At 34.6% G+C, this 21,712-nt stretch overlaps 1 protein-coding gene across 2 annotated transcripts in view; it reads left to right on the top strand.

Moving 5' to 3' along the window:
- The window catches only part of SS18 (SS18 subunit of BAF chromatin remodeling complex), an 89,385-nt gene extending 67,878 nt beyond the window's left edge, over positions 1-21,507 (top strand). The window contains exons 6-11 of one of the 2 annotated variants that reach the window (XM_053571223.1): positions 9,462-9,629; positions 10,296-10,400; positions 13,058-13,150; positions 13,860-13,982; positions 15,946-16,079; positions 19,715-21,507. In XM_053571223.1, coding sequence (XP_053427198.1) covers positions 9,462-9,629; positions 10,296-10,400; positions 13,058-13,150; positions 13,860-13,982; positions 15,946-16,079; positions 19,715-19,741 — 650 coding nt within the window. In that variant the 3' untranslated portion in view covers positions 19,742-21,507. The remainder of the gene's footprint in view (positions 1-9,461; positions 9,630-10,295; positions 10,401-13,057; positions 13,151-13,859; positions 13,983-15,945; positions 16,080-19,714) is intronic. The other variant, XM_053571224.1, reaches the window with a different exon arrangement.
- Positions 21,508-21,712: the final 205 nt, after the last annotated feature.

Raw genomic sequence — 21,712 nt, 5'->3', positions numbered from 1 at the left:
TACCATTAATTATTGTCATTTTCCATGATTTCAGCTTTCATATTTATTCAGCCCCAGACTGTTTTGCAACGTGAAGACTGTAAAGTTTTATAGAAGACGTTTGGGAAATGCTAATAAGTTCTTAATTTTACATGAATGTTATTAGCTAAAGAACTTCCTATTTCTTTTAAGAACCCATATGAGATACAGATACGTCTAATAATGACTAAGTGTTATTATGTAACTAATATGCAGAGTAAAGGGAAAGAGAAAAATGTGATAGGTGTACTATTTCAGGGTGGTGAGCAGACATCTAGAAAATGAGCATTGCACAGACAAAAGGAGTAGTATGCTATGGCTACAGCATACTTGGTGCATTTGAAGTATATAGCAAGGAGATAGCCTAATGAGAGCTGATGAGTGAAGGTGGGGAGAAATAATAAGGTCCAAGGGATAGTGAAGGCTAGGCCTCGAAAGATTTTGTATTGTAGCCTATAAGGATCTTTGTTGTTGTTGTTGTTGTTGTTGTGACAGAGTCTCTTTGTCGCTCTTGGTAGAGTGCTGTGGTGTCATAGCTCACAGCAATCTCAGACTCTTTGGGCTTAAGCGATTCTCTTGCCTCAGCCTCCCAAGTAGCTGGGACTCTAAGGACCTACCACAACACCCAGCTATTTTTAGAGACAAGGTGTCACTCCAGCTCAGACTAGTCTCAAAACACGTGAGCTCAGGCAATCCACCTGCTTTTGCCTCCCAGAGTGCTAGGATTACAGGCGTGAGCCAGCGTTCCCGTCCCAGGACTTGAAATTTTATTCTGAGGGAGAGAGGGAATACTGCTAGAATGTTTGAGCACTGGAGCAATATGATCTGAATGTCTATTTCTGCAAAGATACCTCTGGCAGCTGTATGGAAAACAGGCTGTAGTTGAAGCAGGGAAATCTATTAGAAGGTTTTGCTGTATTTGAGTAAGAGATGATGGTGGCTTTGAATAGTGTGATACCTATGGAGACATAGTAGAAATAGTCAATTTGTATTTGTAATATTTACTGTACTTTTACTTTTCGTTGAGACACATTCTCACTTTGTTGCAGTGCAGTGTTAAGAGTGCAGTGGTGCAATCAAAACATTGCAGCCTTGAGCTCCTGGGCTCAGGAAGTCCTCCTGCCTCAGACTCCTACATAACTAGGACCATAGGCGCAGACTACCATGCCTGGCTAATTTTTTTCTTAATTTTTTTTGTAGAGACAGGGTCTCTCTGGTGTTGCTTAGGCTTTTACCAAATATTTTGAGGGTAGAGCTTGCATAATATCTAGGATTTGCTGATAGATTGGATGTGGAGTACAGGAGGACAGCATTAAGGATTATTTCAAAGTACAGTAGAACCTCTGTAGTTGAGCATATAAGGGGCTGTAACAAACTGGTCAACATACAGAGATGGTCAACATAAGGAAGTAGGCCTGCTGTACTGATACGCACATGTGGTACATGTCTGGTCTATGAAAATTAGGTGAACGTCAGGTGTTCAGTATAGGGAGGTTCTGTATAGTAAATAAAACCTATGAAACATTTGAGATACCATCAGCGAACCAGTCTTTGCATTATGACACTCCTAGAAGAAGCAGAGAAAGTGAAAGGCACAGCAAGCTTATTTAATGCAATAAATGCTAGTTCATGCCTGTTATCCCAACACTTTGGGAAGCTGAAATAGGAGGACTGCTTGAGCTCAGGAATTTGAGTTTGCTGTGAGCTAGAAATGCGGTGCATGTCTGGTCTATGAAAATCAGGTCAACTTGAAGGAGGTAGTCAGTAGGTGGGCCACTGTGGAGGTTCTTCTGTAATTGGATGAATGGTGTTGCCATTCCTGAAATTAAGAATCTGGGAGAGGGTGCCTGTAATCCCAGCTACTTGGGAGGCTGAGGCAAGAGAATCGCTTAAGCCCAAGAGTTTGAGGTTGCTGTGAGCTGGGACTTCATAGCATTCTACCATGGGTGACATAGTGAGCCTCTGCCCCCCCCCCCAAAAAAAAAGAAAGAATCTGGGAGAATAGCAGATTTAGGAGTTTGGCTTGGCACCTATAAATTTGAGTGACTTACTGATAACCAGTAGGTAGTTGGGTATGTTAGTTTGTAGTTAAGGGAACAGGTCAGGGTATTTAAAGCCATGATACTGAAAGAGATCACTTAAGAAATGAATAAAGATGGATAAGAAAAGAAATCTGAAGTTGTAGTCCATGAGCCTTCCAATATTTTGACATTGGGAACATCAGGAACTCCTTCTAGGAATATGTGTAAGACTGAGCAGGAGTGGCCAGTGTGTTAGAGGGAAGCCAAGAGAGTGTAATTATCTTAGAAAGTAGAGAAAGTGTTCTAAAACCGAGAGAATTATTGACTGTATTAAATTCTGCTGATTGGTTAAATAAGAGGATTGAAAACTGACATTTGGATTGAATGACCAAGATGGGCATTTTTGGTGGAATGATGGAGACAAAAGGCTGACTGGAATATGTTCTTGAGAAAAGGGGAAGAGAAGAAGTGGTAACAGTGAGTTAAGACAGTTCTTTTCAGGCACTTTTTCATATAGGAAAATAAAAAACAGTTTAATAGTTGGAGGAAGATAGAAAGTCAAGAAAGATTTTTATTTTAAGGTGGAAAGATAGTAAATCTTATATGCATATGAGGGTTCCCAAGAGGAGTACTTTGAAACTGACTGTAGTGATAATGCAGCAATGAGGTATGCAGCAGTTTTTCTAGGATTAGTTTGTAAACTTAGTTGTTAGATCTTGTGTTAATAGGAATGATTATTTAGAGAAGAGAAATTGATGGGGAGAGGGACAATTGCAGAAACAGTGTATGAATCCCCAACACTACCCTCACCTCTGATACAGTATAAGTGTTTAGCTAACTGTGTATGAATCCCCAACACTACCCTCACCTCTGATACAGTGTAAGTGTTTAGCTAACTGTGTATGAATCCCCAACACTACCCTCACCTCTGATACAGTGTAAGTGTTTAGCTAACTGTGTATGAATCCCCAACACTACCCTCACCTCTGATACAGTATAAGTGTTTAGCTAACTGTGAAGTTTTGGGGGACAGTCTGTAAGACTGGCCTCACTAATACCAGTCATAAGTTTGGAAGGTCCCAAAACCACCCTCAGGTTTGATAATTTACTAGAAGTACTCACTGGACTCACTGAGTTCTGTTACACTCAAAACAGTTAAGATTTTCTGCAGGGAAAGGATGTATCCTTGGTTTAACATCAGCCAAGGGAAGAAGTGCATAGGCCAGAATTTCAAGTACCGTGTAGAAAATTTACAAAGGAAGAAATTACTTTAAATATTCTATAGAGTAAATATTTATTCCATAAATATTTATTTATTCCATAAAAATTTAATATAGAATAAAATATAGTGGGTGAGAATAAATGGGAATGATGTGTACTCCCATCTTTACTGTTAATAAAATTGGTCAATCTCTGTAATATTGCTAATATTGCAGGTTTAGATTACAGTTTTAGGTATAATATAGTCATTACATTGTAGTAGACTTAGATGTTTCGTTGTACTTGATCAGTATTGCTAAATAATAATGGGTGAGTTTTTCAAAGTTTTCCCCAATAACATTTTTCTGGTTAAAATGAGCATTGTACATGTTTAATACGAAAATCTGGAAAATTTAAAAGACATAGATAAAATAAAAATCAACTCTCATCTTGTGTGAGTTTTCAATTACTTTGTAGACAAGTCCTCGTAAGTATAGTAGACTATACTTAGGATCCTTGTAGCAGCAGTTTGATCCTTGTAATTACATAATAATTTGTAAATACTGTATGTGTTTAATTATTTTTTCTCTAGACTCTTCAATTTCAGGAGGTCAGGAACTGTGTCTTATTTTGGTCACTACTTCATCTCATATGTTGACTGATTAGCTAGATATATATCCTTCTGCCATAACCGATTAGAAAACAGTGTCCTTCTATATTGTCATCTAGGAACTATCATTCCAGGAATGAAACAAGGCATTGTCCATACTGTCAGGTATACTAGGACATTTTGGGTTTGGGAAACAAAATCCAGATGAGTTTCAGTTCAGTAGATTATTCAGTTCTATTATTTTATAACTTCTTAATTTTGAAATAATGATAGGGTCACAGAAGGTTGCCAATGTGTTGTACAGTAGTGTACCCTTCCCCCAACCATTTCTAATCCCTGGTAACCCCTAGTATCTTTTTCTACATTTACATTATTTTGAGAATGTTGTGTAAATGGAATCATGCAATATGTGACCTTTTGAGATTGACTTTTTTTCATTCAGCATAATTAATACTCTTGAGTTCTTTGTAAGTTGTGTGTATCAATAGTTTAATCCTTTTAATTGCTGAGTAATAGTCTGTGATATAGATACACCATAGTTTGTTTAGCCTTTGACGTTTTAAGGGACATTTTGGTTTTTTTTAGTTTTCAGTTTTACAAATAGAAAGGCTATAAATCATTGTATACATGTATATGTTTTTCATTGGGACATAAATTTCATTTCTTCGGGATGAATATTGAGGAATATGATTGTTGGGCATTTGGTAAGTATATGTTTCACAGATTACATTTCGATAAAAATCTGCTTATTTCCCTCAGATTTTTTTGGACAGGACAGTTTCTTCTGTGCTAGATAGTACATAACTTTTAGCTTTCATACTGAGGAACACAAACTAGGTGTTCTAATGTAGCCCATCTCCTTGGTTTTTTATCTGGGCAAGTTAGGGGCTTCACTTTCACTATAGTTGTCACTTCTGTCCCATAAATCTAGAGGTCTTGGAGTTCATCCTACAATAGATGTTTACAAGTGTCTTTGTTTTTGAGTTACATATATATATACACACCTGTACGTATGTGTGTATGTATGTATATGTATTTAAGAGGGATCATAAAGGGATTGTCTAATGTCATAGCTAGATTTTTTAATCCACAGTACACTCTTTCTACTTCTAAGTCACTAGAAAGATAAATGTATAATCTGGTTCTCAGACTAGTTTGTAAAAAGATAACCTGTGATTTAAAATTGATGTCCTAGAGAAATCCATTATTTCTTAAGTCAGCTACTGACATTTTGAGGTGGATAATTGTGGGGCAGGTCTTGTGGAATGTTTAGCCATGTTTGTTCTTTACCCACTAGGTGGCAGTAGCACCCTCATTCCAGTAATTAGAACCAGCAATGTCCCCAGACTTCGCTCATTGTCCCCTGGGGTACAAAATCACCCTTCTAAGAATCACAGATTTAAGAAATAGTTAATGTGAGTAACTGCATATAAAGGTGGTTTATGTCACTAAAGAAACAAATGACATTAACAAAACTTAATGATCCTATTAATACCTTTTAATATTTTTATGAGAGTTTCTCTAAAAGTTCATGTTACAAAAAATTTTGTATCTTGATGAGAGTGGTTATTCTTTCAGATAGAATTATGGTTCCAATTTTTGATTGGTTGCTAGGAAACTCAGCTAAGTTTGTGCTTAGTTGCAATGCCTTTACTAAGCTTCTGAGATAATCCTACATTTTCTTAGTTACTTTGCTCTTGTTCTTTTATCCTTGGTATTATATCTAAACATATTATTACAAGCCACTTAAAATTCTTAATGTGGACAGGTGTACAATTTGTGTAAATAAAGAGTCCTGTTCGTTTTAAATGACTGTTTAAACAGATAGTAAATTAGCTAATTAGGTTTGTTGGAACACAGGGATTTTTCTTTTGTACATAAATTATTAGCAATACCTTTCAAAGTATAAATGGGTCAGTTTGAGATTGAATGGTTAAGAAACAAGTAGAAAAGTGTGAACAGTAAAGGATAAAATATGAATATGAAAATAGGCCGGGGAGGGTATTACCTATGCAGTTTCCTGGTCTAATTCTTATTTTAACATACAGATATGGGGGAGGGTGAAGAAATTTCTTGTATTTTAGGATTTTTATCTTCCAGTGATACACACAACTATTTTTATGGGTGATGACATAGGAGAAATATGATTTGGCTTGGGAGAGGAAGTACACATAATGGTCAAGAGCATGAGCGTTAGAATTCTCAGCATTTAGTAACTATGCTTCTTTGGGTGAGATTCTTAATATTTGTAAGGGTTCAATCTTCTTATCTGTAAAATGTCGTTGTGATAATAATACTTCCTGTTTCATGAGGTTTGGGGAGGATAAGTAATACATATAAAGCTCTTAGATTTGTGCCTGGCTCATAATAAATGCTTATTAAATGTTAGCTATTTTTAACCATATTTTTAAATGATTAATGATAATGTTTGTGAAGGTTAACTCTACTGGGTTGCATTTGAAAATGTGAATATATGTGTGTATATGGACGTATGTTGTATATATAATAGGTTTTTAAAGTCAAATCATTAAAGATTCTTCACAGATTACTTAATGTTTTTTTAGAGCTGAATCTTAAAAAGTTTATTTTGCTCTAATTGTAAATTACCACGTGTGGTGACAATGCCTATCACTGTATCACCATGCTCCTGTCCTGGGGTCTGGTACATAATAAACACTGAATAAATTTGATCTTTGATTTTAAAAAATATTCTTCCTTTTGACCACTGACTTCAGATAAAAACTAAGTATTAACCATCTCATTGATGCAAGTAATTCCAATAATACAAAATGTGATAGTTTGGGGGTGTTTTTTTTTTTTTTTTTTTTTTTTTAATTTGGCCGGGGCTGGGTTTGAACCCGCCACCTCCGGCATATGGGACCGGCACCCTACCCGCTGAGCCACAGGCGCCGCCCAAGGGGGGTGTTTTAGATGTATTAAAAATACAAGACATTTCATAGAATATCTATTAGAGTATAAAACTCAAAAGGGGAAGAAATAAGTGGTTATGATAAGTATTAAGGTGTCCTTGTAAAACACTTTCAAAAATATATTCTAGGTAATTAAAGCATTAATAGGATCTTTGTGTATGTATTACATTTTGTAGTACATTTTAACATCAAAACGGCTTATGTAAAAGATGAAAAATAACCTTTAAGCATGTAGTAATGTGTGATGCCATTGTTTGTAGAAAATGGTTAATAGATACATTTTTTAATGTTAACTTATTGTGTGGTACAAATTTTTGGAATGTATTTTGGGGTAACCTTTTGAGATTTAGCACTCTCATTTCCATTAGTGTCTCAAGTGATGATATACATTGTCTGTGTAGTGTATTTCATTATCAGGAAAATATTATGCTTCCTAAACAATCAGAATTGAAGTCATAAAGTCATATTTTTTTCTTTAATGAATAAGACTTCAAGGAAAATGATGAAAAATACCTTGTTTTAGTAGTGTGCTAGCTGATTCCATTCTTTCTCTGGTTTTAGGCTGGATCCTGAATGATGTTGGGATCCTCAGAGGGAGGGGAAGTAACGGGCTAAAAGAGGGGTGGTAATTGAGCTCTTTGGGATTGGAAAGGCTGGGTCCCACAAGATAAAGCACAGTGACATTGTCTTTTCTATCTAGGGTTTAAGCTACTTTGCTCCTTCACAGCAAAGCTTAGAATTTTGTTATATGTTTTTTTTCCTCTTGTCTATTAATGGTTTTGCCTTCATTTTAATTTTGGTTCCAATGCTTATTATATGCTTTAGTTGTATAGATACTTTCTGTTAAGACAAGAGGTTCTTAGACAGTGTTGGAGAAGAAAGGCAAGTCAAAACTTCCATTTACTGAAAATGAATGCCCAGTCAGGTTTCCTATAAAATTATAAATATTAGCCTTCAATACTTTGGTTTATGTAAAATATATTCTTAAATTATAACCTTAGGTAAACTAGTATTTTGGAAGTTTGCTTCTAAACTATGGACTTTATTAGAGTTTATTTTTGAATAGAGACTAAAAAATAGTAAAACAGATGTGCTTTGAAATCACATTTGAGATTTGTCTGGTTCCTAATTGATGTCTTTTATCTGTATAATGTTGACCTTTGGATTCCTTGGCTAAAAACTTGAAAATTAGGCTCCTTACTTCTGGCAGTTGTTAGTGGTTTACAGAATGTGACTGTGAAGGCAAGTAACTGGTAGCAGCATGTATGTGCATTCAGGGGGAAGTTCTCTTCCCCTTCACTCTATACTGAGCCACATTGTCTCTACTATTAAGAATTTATTTTCTTGTTGAAAGAAAGGCTCCAGAGTAACTTTTGAGAGGCTTATATTCATGCTACAAAATTAGAAGGGAAAAAGGAATTTGAAGAGATGTAGCATGGAAGGTGATTAGAAGGAAAAAAGATTAGCACTGATAAAGTACTTCTTCAGATCGAACAATTCTTCAGACTGGAAACCAGATGAAGTCTTCCGGCTTACATTGTCACCGGTAGTTTTCGGTCAGTAGTATATAAGAAGAGGTGGGGTTTTTTTTTCTTTGTTTATTTAAATCAACAATGAACTTTTGGCTCATTGCACAGTTTTCCCTGTAAAACATTTCCAGACTCTCTAGTCTTTGACTTTTGCACTGTCTTCTGAAATTATCCCCATGTCAGTCAAGGGGAAATATGTAGCTAGATAAGAAGTAAATTGGGAGATTACTCATATATGCTTCTGAGATAATAATAGTTATAATATCAGAATGATGAGCTCCCATACCCAAACTGGCCCGCTGAACCTGTAAGGAGCTGCTTATTTTTACTGGCAACAGTAAAAATATATCATATGACATAATCAACAATGGCCATGGACTTCTTGGTAGTTGGAAAAGGGAAAGAAGAACCTTCATATTCTTGTCCTAAAATTAGTTTATGAAATTCTGCCAATGTAATTAAAGTAGAACTGCTGTAAGTTGACTGACCAAGGGACTGTAATGAACTGGTCAATATACAGAGGCGGTCAGCATAAGGAATAAGACCTGCTATATTGATATGTACATGTGGTACATGTCTGATCTATGAAAATTAGGTGAACTTCAGGTGGTCAGTGGAGGGAGATGGTCAACTATGGAGGTTCTACTGTATATTAAATGTTTGTACAGTTCACCTTTCTACCATTAGTGAGTATAGAAAAAGGACAAACTGGAGATCGAGAAATTTGGATTCTTTCTCTTGGTTTGGCTATTGATTTGCTGTGTGGTTTTTATGAAGTTTACTTTCGGTATATGTTCTAGTGTAGCATAAGGATTTTATCTTTTCCAGAAAGACTATATAAATATTATATAGTGCCTAATGGAAAATATGTACATTCAGGACATTCATATATATTTTACTTATTTTGTTTTTATAAAATAACTAGGAATATTCTTCTAGCAGATGTCAAGTTAACTTGGATTGACGCCTTCCTTTGCAGATTATTTTAGGCATGTGAGCTTTAGTTCAAAGACTTGTTTTTATTATTTGAAATCAGTTTTTAATGTCTTTAATTATATATTTGGGGGATTAAATGAGAAAATATTATATTTGTCTTAGATATTAAAATTATCTACAAAAATTTATGTGTATAATACTGTGTTTTGGTTTTTAGGTCCAATGATGCATCAGCAACCTCCATCTCAGCAATACAATATGCCACAGGGAGGTGGGCAACATTACCAAGGACAGCAGCCACCTATGGGAATGATGGGTCAAGTTAACCAGAGCAATCATATGATGGGTCAGAGACAGATTCCTCCCTATAGACCACCTCAACAGGGTAACATTCCATTTGGAAAATTTTCTACTTAATGTAAATAATAGTAATTGAAAGGCTTTACATTTTAATGACCTTTTCATCTAGGCAAAATTATGATTTTTTTGTTCTTTTTTACATATAAAAGGTAGTGAGTGGATATAGTAGGTACAAAGGGTTGCAAAGTAGATAGGCACTTCCTGGTATAAAATTTTCTTTTATCTTTTTTTGGGGGGGGGAGAGGGGGAAGGATATGGCTGTAAAGTTTTATGTCAAAAGCTCACTTATTCACAGCAGAAAATACCGTTCTCTTGTTGAGAAGTTATCAGCTATATTGTTAGAAACAAACTCAATTTTATTTCAAAGCACTCTGATATCAAAATAAGAATGAAATTAATTTTCTATGAGTTTGAACCTCTTTTTAAGAAGTTAGCATTTGTTTGAGTTGGTATTGTTTGATATTGCATGGATGGTCTCAAAGTTAGTGAATGTAATATGTAGGACTGCTGCTGCTGCTGTGGGTATGTGTGTGTGTGTGTGTGTGTATACATGAGTAATTAAAAGTATCTGAGATGCAAAGCATGGGAAGAGAATCTGTAGCTGAGAAATAATCTCTTACAACATCAAGTTAGAAAGAAAGAAAAAGCCTTTGATAACATATTTACATCTTGACTGGTTGTGGTTTTTCAGGCCCGCCACAGCAATACTCAGGCCAGGAAGACTATTATGGGGACCAATACAGTCATGGTGGACAAGGTCCTCCAGAAGGCATGAACCAGCAATATTACCCTGATGGTAATCTCGCCTAATGTTAACTTTCCTATTTTCTATTTCTGCCCAATATTAATATGGAGAGCTATATAAACATTTTAATGAGGATGAATAAACTAACAATCTGTTCCTTCGAAATTTAGAAACACTTCAGTATGCTAAAGTAACAATGATAGCAATCTAATTCAGAGTATATTTTGTGTAACTATTCTGGTAGTGCCCTCAGGAATTGTGTTCTATCATTGGAATCCTTACACAAAAGAGGATCCTTTTATTTTTAGGGGTGCTCATTTGAACCAAAGGAAATGTTACGACTTAAACTTTTTTCTTTAACAATAGCTTTATTGAGATACAATTCACACATCATAAAGTTCACTCATTAGCTTACTTTTATGCACTATATAAATATATGGAGAATGTAGTTTTTCTAAGTCTCATCATTTTAATTAATGTTGCATACTACTCAGCAAACTATAGTTTATATTTATTTGCGTTTGAGGAAAGTTTTGAGGCTAAATTATATCCATAATATTAATTTAAGTATACAGAAATTTAGTAGAATGGGAAAGGTGTTTAGAAACCAGAGTTTTAATTGTTTAGGTTAAAAATCTAAATATCGAAAACTTAAGCATACAAGTAGGAACACTTACAGTACTTTCAATTTTTCTGTATGTTTGAAAATTGTATACAGTATTAAAAAATAATCAAACATACATTACAAAATAATTTGTATTGTTGTAAAAGGTTTTGTTGCCAAAGGTTTATTTATATAGTGAGCTGCTTTGATACAAATATTAATTACTAAATGGGGAAACTAAGAAACTTAAAGCTAAAGTAATAGCCATTGGCAAAAGGCAATGTAAGCCAGCAAGAAGATACAATTTGGTATATTTGGAAAATCATTCTGCCCATCATTTTTCATCATTATATAAAACACATTCATATTTAAGGACATTGGCTTTGATGGTATAGGCTCTGACTACATAGGCAGAGCAAGTACTGGTCAAATTTTACATGTAATAAACATTCATTAGTGATAGTGATGATATGTTTGGATAATTCTGTTAGAATACTGTGTATTTTTTTTAATCTCAGATTTTCTTTTCCTGAATTTAAAATTCCACTTTCCTTTGACATGTAGACATAGTATTATGATATTTTTAATTAAAAACTTTAGTAAGTTACATTAGACTGTAGAAATCTTAAAGAGATGAAATCTGCTTTGTCAAATTATATGTATTAAGTCTGTTGAGAATAATTATTATTTTGCTTATTTAATTTCTAAATATATAGTATTTAAGTAATTGACTTGAACTTGACATTATTTTGGTTCTTGACTGTCTCCTTGAAATGTAAAATTTGTATTGTTATAAGTTTGACCTTTCTATTCCAAAGAGATAGGTTTTTTTGGTAAACTCAAAACGTCATTTTATTACATTAGTGGATTTTTACTTAAATTAATACGTTTGTATTAATTGTGTCTGACATTTACATAGAGTATTCTTTGTCTATCAACAGTTTTCTTAAATAGCTTTGGATATTTTTCTCTCATGTCCAGATATTTATGCTAGTAAATATGATTAGGAGTTGGTAAACTTTCTTCTATAAAGGGCCAGATAATAAATATTTACGTCTTCTTGGGTCAGATGGTCCTGCTCTCAACTACTGAACTCTTACTGTAGTGTGAAAGCAGCTATAGACACCACTTAAATAATGGGTGCGATTGTATTCCAAGAAAACTTTATTGACAAAAACAGGCCACTGGCCTCATGAAGACTGCAGGCCAGTCCTTAATGTAGACATTTATGGAGTGGTTTGGAACATTTGAATACTAGAGCACCGAATGTAATATTTATTTGTAACTATATTCTTGCTTTTATTTAGGGATTTTTGTAAAATTTAGTTCAGATTTTAGCTAACTGAAAGATTATTTCTGACATTTTCTTAGTGAAATTTAGTTAAAAGTACAAGAATATTAATCTTCATTAAAGTCCAGTTACCTTGCAGGTAAAATTTATTGTGCCTTAGTACTAAAGGTATACTCTAACATTCAGTACAATATAAATTTTATGAAAGTATATGCTTATGATACTCAAAGTATTTCTAATGGCAGCAATAAGATACTTATTTTTATATCTGAAAGTACTTTGAGGCATATGTATACTTTATGCAAGTAAGTGTTAGAATGTGAAAACTTGTTCCAGTTTCTTTCAGGGAAAAAACTTATGGAGCTCTTTTATATTTTGCATTGTTTTTAGCATATGCTGTGGAATTGGAGACAAGCAGAACAGGTGTTTGACAAAATATGATAATTGCTTCCTTTGTTCATTCGAATTTAATTCAAGTTATTTACATGTGAAAGACCTAAATACCTTTATTCTCTCCTTTTTTGAAAGTGGAAGATAAAGTTTTTCCCCCCTAATGAGGATGATCAGATTTAAGACAATAAGTGTAATGTTTCTAAAACTACTGCTTTTTTCTTTTAAAAAAATTTGCACGTTATCGCTATATGAAAGCAATCAGATTGGTAAATCTTTGGCTAATGCAGTTGAAATTATTATTTTTCATGTATTTCCATTTCTTTTTCTTTTTTTCAATTTTATCTGAACGTTTAAATATTTTTAGGGTTTTCACTCAGTGGCCATTAACGTTTCTTCCTGTCTCTTGTCGAATTGATGTAGGTCATAATGATTACGGTTATCAGCAACCGTCGTATCCTGAACAAGGCTACGATAGGCCTTATGAGGATTCCTCACAACATTACTACGAAGGAGGTATCTATATACCTTCACACACATACACATATATATCCCCTTCTACAGGAATGGAAATTCTTGCATAAGACAACTTCTACCCATGCAAAGCTCTCGTAGAATACTAGTTGCTGGCTGTCTTGAAAGTTATAGGGAACCCAGAACAATCAAAATAATTTCCTTACAAATATTTAAAACGTATAACCATGACTTGCCATTTCTAACAACAATAAAAAGACTAAAACATTTAAAGATAATTTTTTCCTCAGTGGAAATTTTCTATTTGAACATAAATCCATTGATCCAATTTTTTTTCTCGTGTGTGTTTACATATGTATAATTTTACATATAAGTTTAGTGCCTTTAGGAAACAGCTTGCTGATCTTGTGTAGCTAGTGTGTGCTCTTGTAGCTGTCTTTAATTTTGTCTTTTTTATTTTATTTAGCATAGTCATGATCTTATGACTGTGATGTTCCAGTAAATGTAATGCTCGTATGGCAGAGACGCTGAAAATGCTGCAGTTCAACCTTGCAAAATTGGCTTTAACTGCAGTTTGTTTGGCCGAAATCCTTCTGTTTGGTTTGAGTTTTTTCTTTGTTTTGTTAACTTTTAAAAATCAATATGGCATTTCATTTTGTTCTTGTTTTGTTGGCTATGCATCTTAGAGGGAAAAATGTTAATTAAGCAAACTTCTCAGTTTCTTTTTTCATCTTCTTCAATTATCCTGTAGGAAATTCACAATATGGCCAACAGCAAGATGCTTACCAAGGACCACCTCCCCAGCAGGGATATCCACCCCAACAACAGCAGTACCCAGGGCAGCAGGGTTACCCAGGACAGCAACAGGGCTATGGTAATAGTTTATTATAGTTTATTTTTGTTACCAAAAAACATGATTACTGTTTTAAATATGGAAGTGGATATTTAACATTTATTTTTCTAAGAATTATTACTTTTGAAAATTCACAGTTTTAGCCCAGACTCCTGTTAAAGTATATATTTAAAATACTGCTTTTCTATAAACTAGTAATCCATTTAAAAAGAACCACAAACTAAAGATGGTTCATTGACCAAAAGTAAGGTATAGAGTCATTTAAAAGCCAAGAAAAATGAATTCTCAGACCTACTTGGCATTCATGATCAGCCAGTAGCTTCTATGTGCTTAGAAAAACTGATGATTGGGTAGTTATTAACCATATGTATATAATCTGCTTAGTAAATTTGTTTCCAAAACCTAATGACAATTAATACAAAAAATATTATTGACTTTTTGAGAACCAGTGATAAGATATGTTTAGAATGCAAAAAGAAAATCTTTTGTCATTCTCCAGGTAAGGGGAAATATCATACCCACAGGGGTGAATTTATTGTAGTTGTGTATCATATAGAGTTTAGGAGAAGTATAGCCATTTTCCCTATTATATATTCACTATAATAGCTGCTACCTGAATATCTGACTTTAAAATAATTTATACATGAGACAGGGAATGGGGAATGACAAGGAACTGATATTTCAGTCTTAAATTTTAGACTACTATAACCATTTTAGATACAGGAAAGTATAGTTCTAACAATAGACTCCATGTCTTGCTAACATGGTCTCTTTTTTATATCAGTAATGTCTTACTATTTTTAGTCATTGATAAGAGCTCTCCTATTACTATGAGCAACTCTATCCGCCCTCTAAGAACCAAGATTGGGCTGAAATACTCTTACCCCCCTCAACATATACATTGAAACTCAAATATTGGGAGTCATTTATTTTTCCCAAAAAAAAAAGAAAAAATTCTGGTTTCTCTTTTTTTCTCAGAGTCTCACTATGTTGCCCTCAGTAGAGTGCTGCGGCGTCATAGCTCACTCCAACCTCAGTCTCTTGGGCTTAAGTGATTCTCTTGCCTTAGCCTCCCGAGTAGCTGGGATTACAGGCACCCACCATAATGCCCTGCTATTTTTTTTTGTTTTGGTTGCAGTTGTCATTGTAATGGCTAGGATAGAGCACAGGAGTAACACTGAATTAGCATTACAATATTTTCACTATTATAACCATTGAAATTTATTTCAAAGAGTGTTTGAGAAACGGAAGGTACCAAACTGTCCTTTTTAGATATAAAAATGCAGTATTTCAAGAATAAGAAGCGAGCTCAGTGCCCGTAGCACTGCGGTTATGGTGCCAGCCACATATACTAAAGGTGGTGAGTTTGAACCCAGCCCAGGCCAGCTAAACAACTGCAACAAAAAAATAGCCGGATGTTGGGGCAGGTGCCTGTAGTCCCAGCTACTTGGGAGGCTGAGGCAAGAGAATTGCTTAAGCCCAAGAGTATGAGGTTGCTGTGAGCTGTGACACCATGGCATTCTACTGAGGGTGACATAGTGAGACTCTGTCTCCCCAACCCCCCCAAAAAAGAAAGAAAAAGCAAGTATCCAGTGTACACAATATTAATGTGAAGGCAATAGACAACCAAATACACAGGAGAAAAAAATTAGCGAAATTCAAGCTAGGGGAAGGTGGAGGGGGATGAGGGAGGGGAATTGCTATGCTCTCACCTAACAGGCACAATGTAAGGGTACATGGCACTCCTCCTGGGTAAGGGGCAGGGACAATGGGTAAGGGACCATGACAGGGACTTAACCTAACAAACACAAACAGTGTAACCTAATCACAAACCATGTAACCTGATTGTTTGTAACCTCATATTAATCTGAAATTTAAATATATGCCATATAGTAACTTACATCTAGTTTTAAAATCCTTTCCTTAGTCTTAGGGATTTATTGTATTTTTATGTGGGCATCTGTTTTTGTGAATGATTTTGCAGGTCCTTCGCAGGGTGTTCCAGGTCCTCAGTATCCTAACTACCCACAGGGACAAGGTCAGCAGTATGGGGGATACAGACCGACACAGCCTGGACCACCACAGCCACCCCAGCAAAGGCCTTATGGATATGACCAGGTAGTTATTTGACCAGCTGTGGAATTACCACATTAGTCACTCTTAGGTCAATTTAAAAAATTTTTGTTTTACTTGAAGCTTCAGTTTTACCTCTTCTTTTTCATGGCGCTCTGTTAATGAAAAGTATATTACTTCTAAGTAGCTTTCATAGAATGCTAGCATAGTTAATCTAGTTATTCTATTATGTAAGACTTGTCTTAAGACACCAGCACATTCTGTCTGTCTTTCTTTTTTTGGTCTTTAACCTCAAGCACACTTTTCTTAAGTATTTCTGTGATCCTCTCCTCATTATTGCTGAAGACTTAGCCTTGACTTACTGAGGTATAGAGTCCATTTATGCCAGTCCTTTGTTTTTAGCTCTCCACTTAACTTCAACATGTCCAACACACTTGCCTTCATATCCATAATATCTTGTCTTTTTAAATTGAAACTTTCTATTCTGTTGGCCTACATACTTAACCATCTCAAGTGTTAGTTCCCCTCTGGTTTTTTTTTTTTTTTTTTTTTTCTGCCTTTAAATATGTGTAAGTGTTTTTCATCCTAAGATGGTTGTATTTCTTTGGACCTACATAGTATTCACTTAAATTTCTTCTTTTTGTCATTAAACTCCTCAGACTTACAGTCTGTGCCACAGTTATTATTTTATGATTATGGCAATTCTTTTAGATTGGTTTCAGGTTTGTCAGGGTATTTTGGTCTGTTCACTACTTAAGCTGTCTAAAACAGGTTCTTTTTAACATGGAACTATCTTTAATGTACAGTTTTAGGGTTCCAGGGTCAGTATGGATGATCTGGTTTGAGGAAGAACTCAAATGCAGTGGTAAATAGAATTTGAGGCATGAACAGTTCTTTTATTAACCATCTCTCAAGCCTATAACCCCATTGTCTTGACACGTATTATTTAAGATAAAGGACATTTATTTAATAGACTTAAACTGATCCAAATCAAAGGATCAGTTAGAGGTTCTGTTAAGTTTTAGAAGTAAAATACAACCTGGCTAGTGAATATTTAAAGGCAGGATTCTTGAGCAGATAAAATTTAGGCTCATTCTGATCTACAAGTGAACTTTTTAAAAAGTGAAATTCTAGTCAGATGTCCTCTCATTCAACAAATACTTATTAGTTTTCCATGCATATTGACGCATAGTAGGTCTTACAGAGGTGATAGACATGGTCCTCGTGGCTTATAGAGCATCCAACTATCTCGATATTCTTCATCCTTACTGTAGCATTTGGCACATAGTCCTTTTTCACTTTTAAGTAGACTTTAGCTTCTACATTACAGAATTATTTTGTTCCTCTTGCATCTGCATCGATCCATTCTTTATGTATTTATATTTACTGGTTTCTCTTCTTTTTTTACCCAAATACCAATCCTGACTCTGTGTTTTTCTTAATCTGTTAATAATTCTTCCTTATGTTTTTCAGTATTCTTAGCCCTTACTTCTCAACCCAACTTCAACTCCCTTTTTTTATAACTATATTCAGAATATCTTTCTTCGGATGTCCTGCCATTCCTTCAACTTTAGCGTGTTATGGATTAAACTTACCATTTTTTCTTTCTAAGTCACCATGTTGCTAAATCTCTTAATGTGTATCAAACATTCATTAAGCAAATAATTATAAAACAACAATTATATGCTAAGTACCATGATTGGGGATTAAGATTGGGGATATATTGGGAAATAAGAAACATAGACTCTGCCTTTGTGAATTTAAGTCTAGACAGGGTATAGATAAATAAACACAACATATAATAAATATAGTATAGTAAGTATTTGGATGAAGAAAGCAAAGATTTATGTGGAAGGAGCTTCTGACTCAGATATTCAGAAAATGTTCCTATGGAAGTATTATATAAATATGAAACCTCAGAGATGAGTCGATGTTAGCCAGAAAGAAGAACATGTATAGGGGACTAGAGTTAAGATGAATGGTTCAGAAAAGCAGAAGCTTGGGTAAGAAGCAGCAAGACCAGAGAGAGACTGGGTTTAGATCAGGAAAGCTCTGACAAGCTGTATTAGGGGATTGGCCTTTATCCTGACACAAGTGCACAGTCATGGAAGGTTTTATGCATTATGGTATAATATTTTATGCATTATATATGTATAATATTTAGCATTATTATATATAGCATTATTATTATATACATTTAGCATTATATATATATGGTATAAGGTTTTATGCATTTTACATATATATATATATATGGTATAATATTTAGCAATGGCTTGTACTTGGTAGGTACTTTTATCAACATCTGTTTTAAATACATTTAGGACATTTTTAACGACTATATATTTTCTAGTATATTCTTTTTTTCCATCTTGTTTTCCATTTTAAAGGAAAAGAAGTTCTTTTTCTTCTCCAGAAGACAATCCTGCATATCCCTCACAGAATTCTCCTACTTCATCATGTCATCTGTATCTGTATTCTCTTTTTCTCTCCCATCTGGTCAGCCTGCAAGTCTTCAAGTCTACTTTACTAAAAGCAATGAAAACAAAATAAGTCTTTCTTTTTGTTTTTTTAATACAAAGTGTTACTTTGTCACCCTCAGTAGAGTGCTGTGGTGTCACAGCTCACAGCAACCTCAAACTCTGGGCTCAAGTGATTCTCTTGTCTCAGCCTCCCTAGTAGCTGAGACTATAGCATCAGCCACAATGTCTGGCTACTTTTTTTTTTTAGAGATGGTGTCTCACTCTTGTGCAGACCAGTTTCAAACTCTTGAGCTCAGGCAATCCACCTGCCTCAGCCTCCCAGTGCTAGGATTACAGGCATGAGTCACTACACTTTGCTTAAATCTTTCTTGGTTTCATGTCTGACCCTCTGTCTGAGTACCTCTGCTGATACTGTGTTGACCTCAAGAAAAAGCTCACACATTTTTTTTTTTTTTTTTTTTTTTTGTAGAGACAGAGTTTCACTTTATTGCCCTCGGTAGAGTGCCGTGGCGTCACACAGCTCACAGCAACCTCCAACTCCTGGGCTTAGGTGATTCTCCTGCCTTAGTCTCCCGAGTAGCTGGGACTATAGGCGCCGCCACAACGCCTGGCTATTTTTTTGTTGCAGTTTGGCTGGGGCTGGGTTTGAACCCGCCACCCTCGGTATATGGAGCCGGTGCCTTGCTCACTGAGCCACAGGCGCCGCCCCACACATTTTTTAATATGGATAGAAGGGTCTTTATATTATCTCCCCCGATACCTTTACATTTTTCACTTGCCACTTACTCTACACATTGTTGATGTTAATTCATAATGAACACAGAAGCACATTAGCATATTATTTATGCATTTATATGTATACCACATCAGTTTAGAACTAGAGCTTAAAACTAATTTCTGCTCAATTTAACAAAATTTGCCAAACATTTAAATTCCCACTAAGTGACAGGTATTATTGTAGGCTCATTTGCTAATCCCTAGCATATTTTGGACTATGAAATCCATTTACAGTTGGATATAATATCAGAAGAAATTACTGGGTGATGCTTTGTACCTAAATATATAAAATTTTTTGTTTGTTGTAAGCTCAGGGGCTTTTGTAGTATGACAGGATTTTAAATAATTTATTTTTAATTTTCTGTGCCAAACTTTTCTGGTCAAACTCTTATCTAATTATATTTTTTATTTATCTTTTAGGGACAGTATGGAAATTACCAGCAGTGAAAAAGTACTTACATTCCAATAGCCATTATCTGTTAGCAGCCATATTGTCACCTCAGCACTGTGGACACCTCCCTGTAAAGAGATTCTTCCATTCCATCTAGTTTTTGGAAAAACCTTCTGGATAAGTGGCTGTTTCATCATTAAGCAGCCTTTGTGGTTTAGTTGTAAAAGGCTTTAGTAGCTCAAAAACACTCTTGATTTCACATTTCTACTCTAGATGGCAACATTGGACAGAAAATGCAATGACATAACCAATTTGCAGTGATTTCAGAACTGTGTTTCAAATGGACTGTTACATACTGAAAGGTGTGAACAGCTTTGTATGTTTATGAAGGTTAAGGGAATTTAATACTTTTCCACAGATTTTTTTTGTAAGGGGAAGAGGGAAATGTACACTTTTTACAGCAGCAATATTTTGTATATTATGTTTATTTCATGTGAATATGCAAGGCGGTACACTGCGCACTGGGCAGAATCAGAAATCCTCTGTTAATGTGGACTGGAGCATGGTAGATGCTTGATTGTTTTGGTCTCAAAATGGTGAACTACAAAGATAAAGGTGAGAGAGAAGACAAAGCACACCATATGTCCACTGTTCTGTTCTTATAGAGGAAATTCAGATCCCTTTATCTATTAGATAATCAAAGGCACTGTGATACAGTTTTGAGTGAAAAGACATTTTTTAAAAGCCTTCCAGTTTTGTGGATTAAAACCTTTTTATAAAGATCATTTGTAATACTGTTTTAAAATGTGAGGCAATAAGAATTACTTTATGTTGGAGCTGAAGAATCTTTGATAACAGTTTCATATAAATGAAGTGGTAATCCTCTCCTAAAATAGCAATAACTAAAAATGAAAGTGTTAATTTTACCTTGTTTGAATAATCAGGGAACTTAGTAAGTAATATCAAAGCATTTTATAAATGATATCAAAGAAGAATCAACATTGATCCCAGTAATATTTATTTTTTAACATTAGAAGGATAATTGGTTATATAAATAAAATAGTTCAGGATACTTTACACATTTTCATTTTAATGTTGTTAACTGGAAATAATGCCATTGTAAAGAGACACTTTCGTGTTTTTCCCTTTTTTAAATATTGGTTAATGTAACAAAAATGTTTAGGAAAATGCTTATTGATGATGTTTATTCTGTTATGAAGCACAGAGGTTGCATTCTGATCACCTTGCTTATTAGCATAGCATATTTAATCATTATTTGAGACTGTCCTGTGCCTGATTATTTTAGCTAAATTCAGGGATATTGCATTGGGCGGGAAAGCATGCATTGAAAATTTTATAACCACAGTTATTTAAGCATAATCTGAAAACATGTAGCCTAAAGGTAAGTTACTATTTTCATCACAGTTGCCTTTGCCCAGGGAATAAGATATATTCTTTATAATTGAATTGGTTTTTCCCACTTCTAACTGGAAACAAAACAGAAGGGGTGCCATAAATTTGAATAAGCAAAACATATTGTTTGCAACATAACTAATCAAAAGGAGGAATTTCAGTGTGTCTCTCTATGTGTGTATGAGAGGGAGAGAATGTGAGTGTGTGTGTTTCAAGGTCACAATAGGTTTTTGTTTTTCCAATTTCATCAGTAGAAAATGGACATCAAATTTGGACAGATAAAGCATGGATAGCCTTATTGTGATTGAAATGCTTTTAGGTTCTGTGCCAATTTTCCACCACTGTGTACTTTGTTGCTATTTAAAACTGTATCAACTCTAACGGAAGAATAAATTATTTGTGATTTTAATTTTCTCATTTGTTTCTTTAAATTAGATCTTTTTGACTGTCTTGTTTTGTCTGGAGACGCTGCTGTGGGTTTTTATATAAGTTAGTCCAGTATAAGCAGACTATATTTGTATTCTAGGACTTTATCAAAATTCTCTTGCCATGCCCAAGTTAATTAGAATTAACTGTTCAGTAATCAGCATGTTGTGTAGGCTGTTTGTTACAGA

This window comes from Nycticebus coucang, chromosome 19 (genome assembly GCF_027406575.1).
Source record: "Nycticebus coucang isolate mNycCou1 chromosome 19, mNycCou1.pri, whole genome shotgun sequence".
Taxonomy (NCBI): domain Eukaryota; kingdom Metazoa; phylum Chordata; class Mammalia; order Primates; family Lorisidae; genus Nycticebus; species Nycticebus coucang.
The sequence above is the reverse complement of the archived record's forward strand: the minus strand, read 5'-3'. Positions and strand labels throughout refer to the sequence as shown.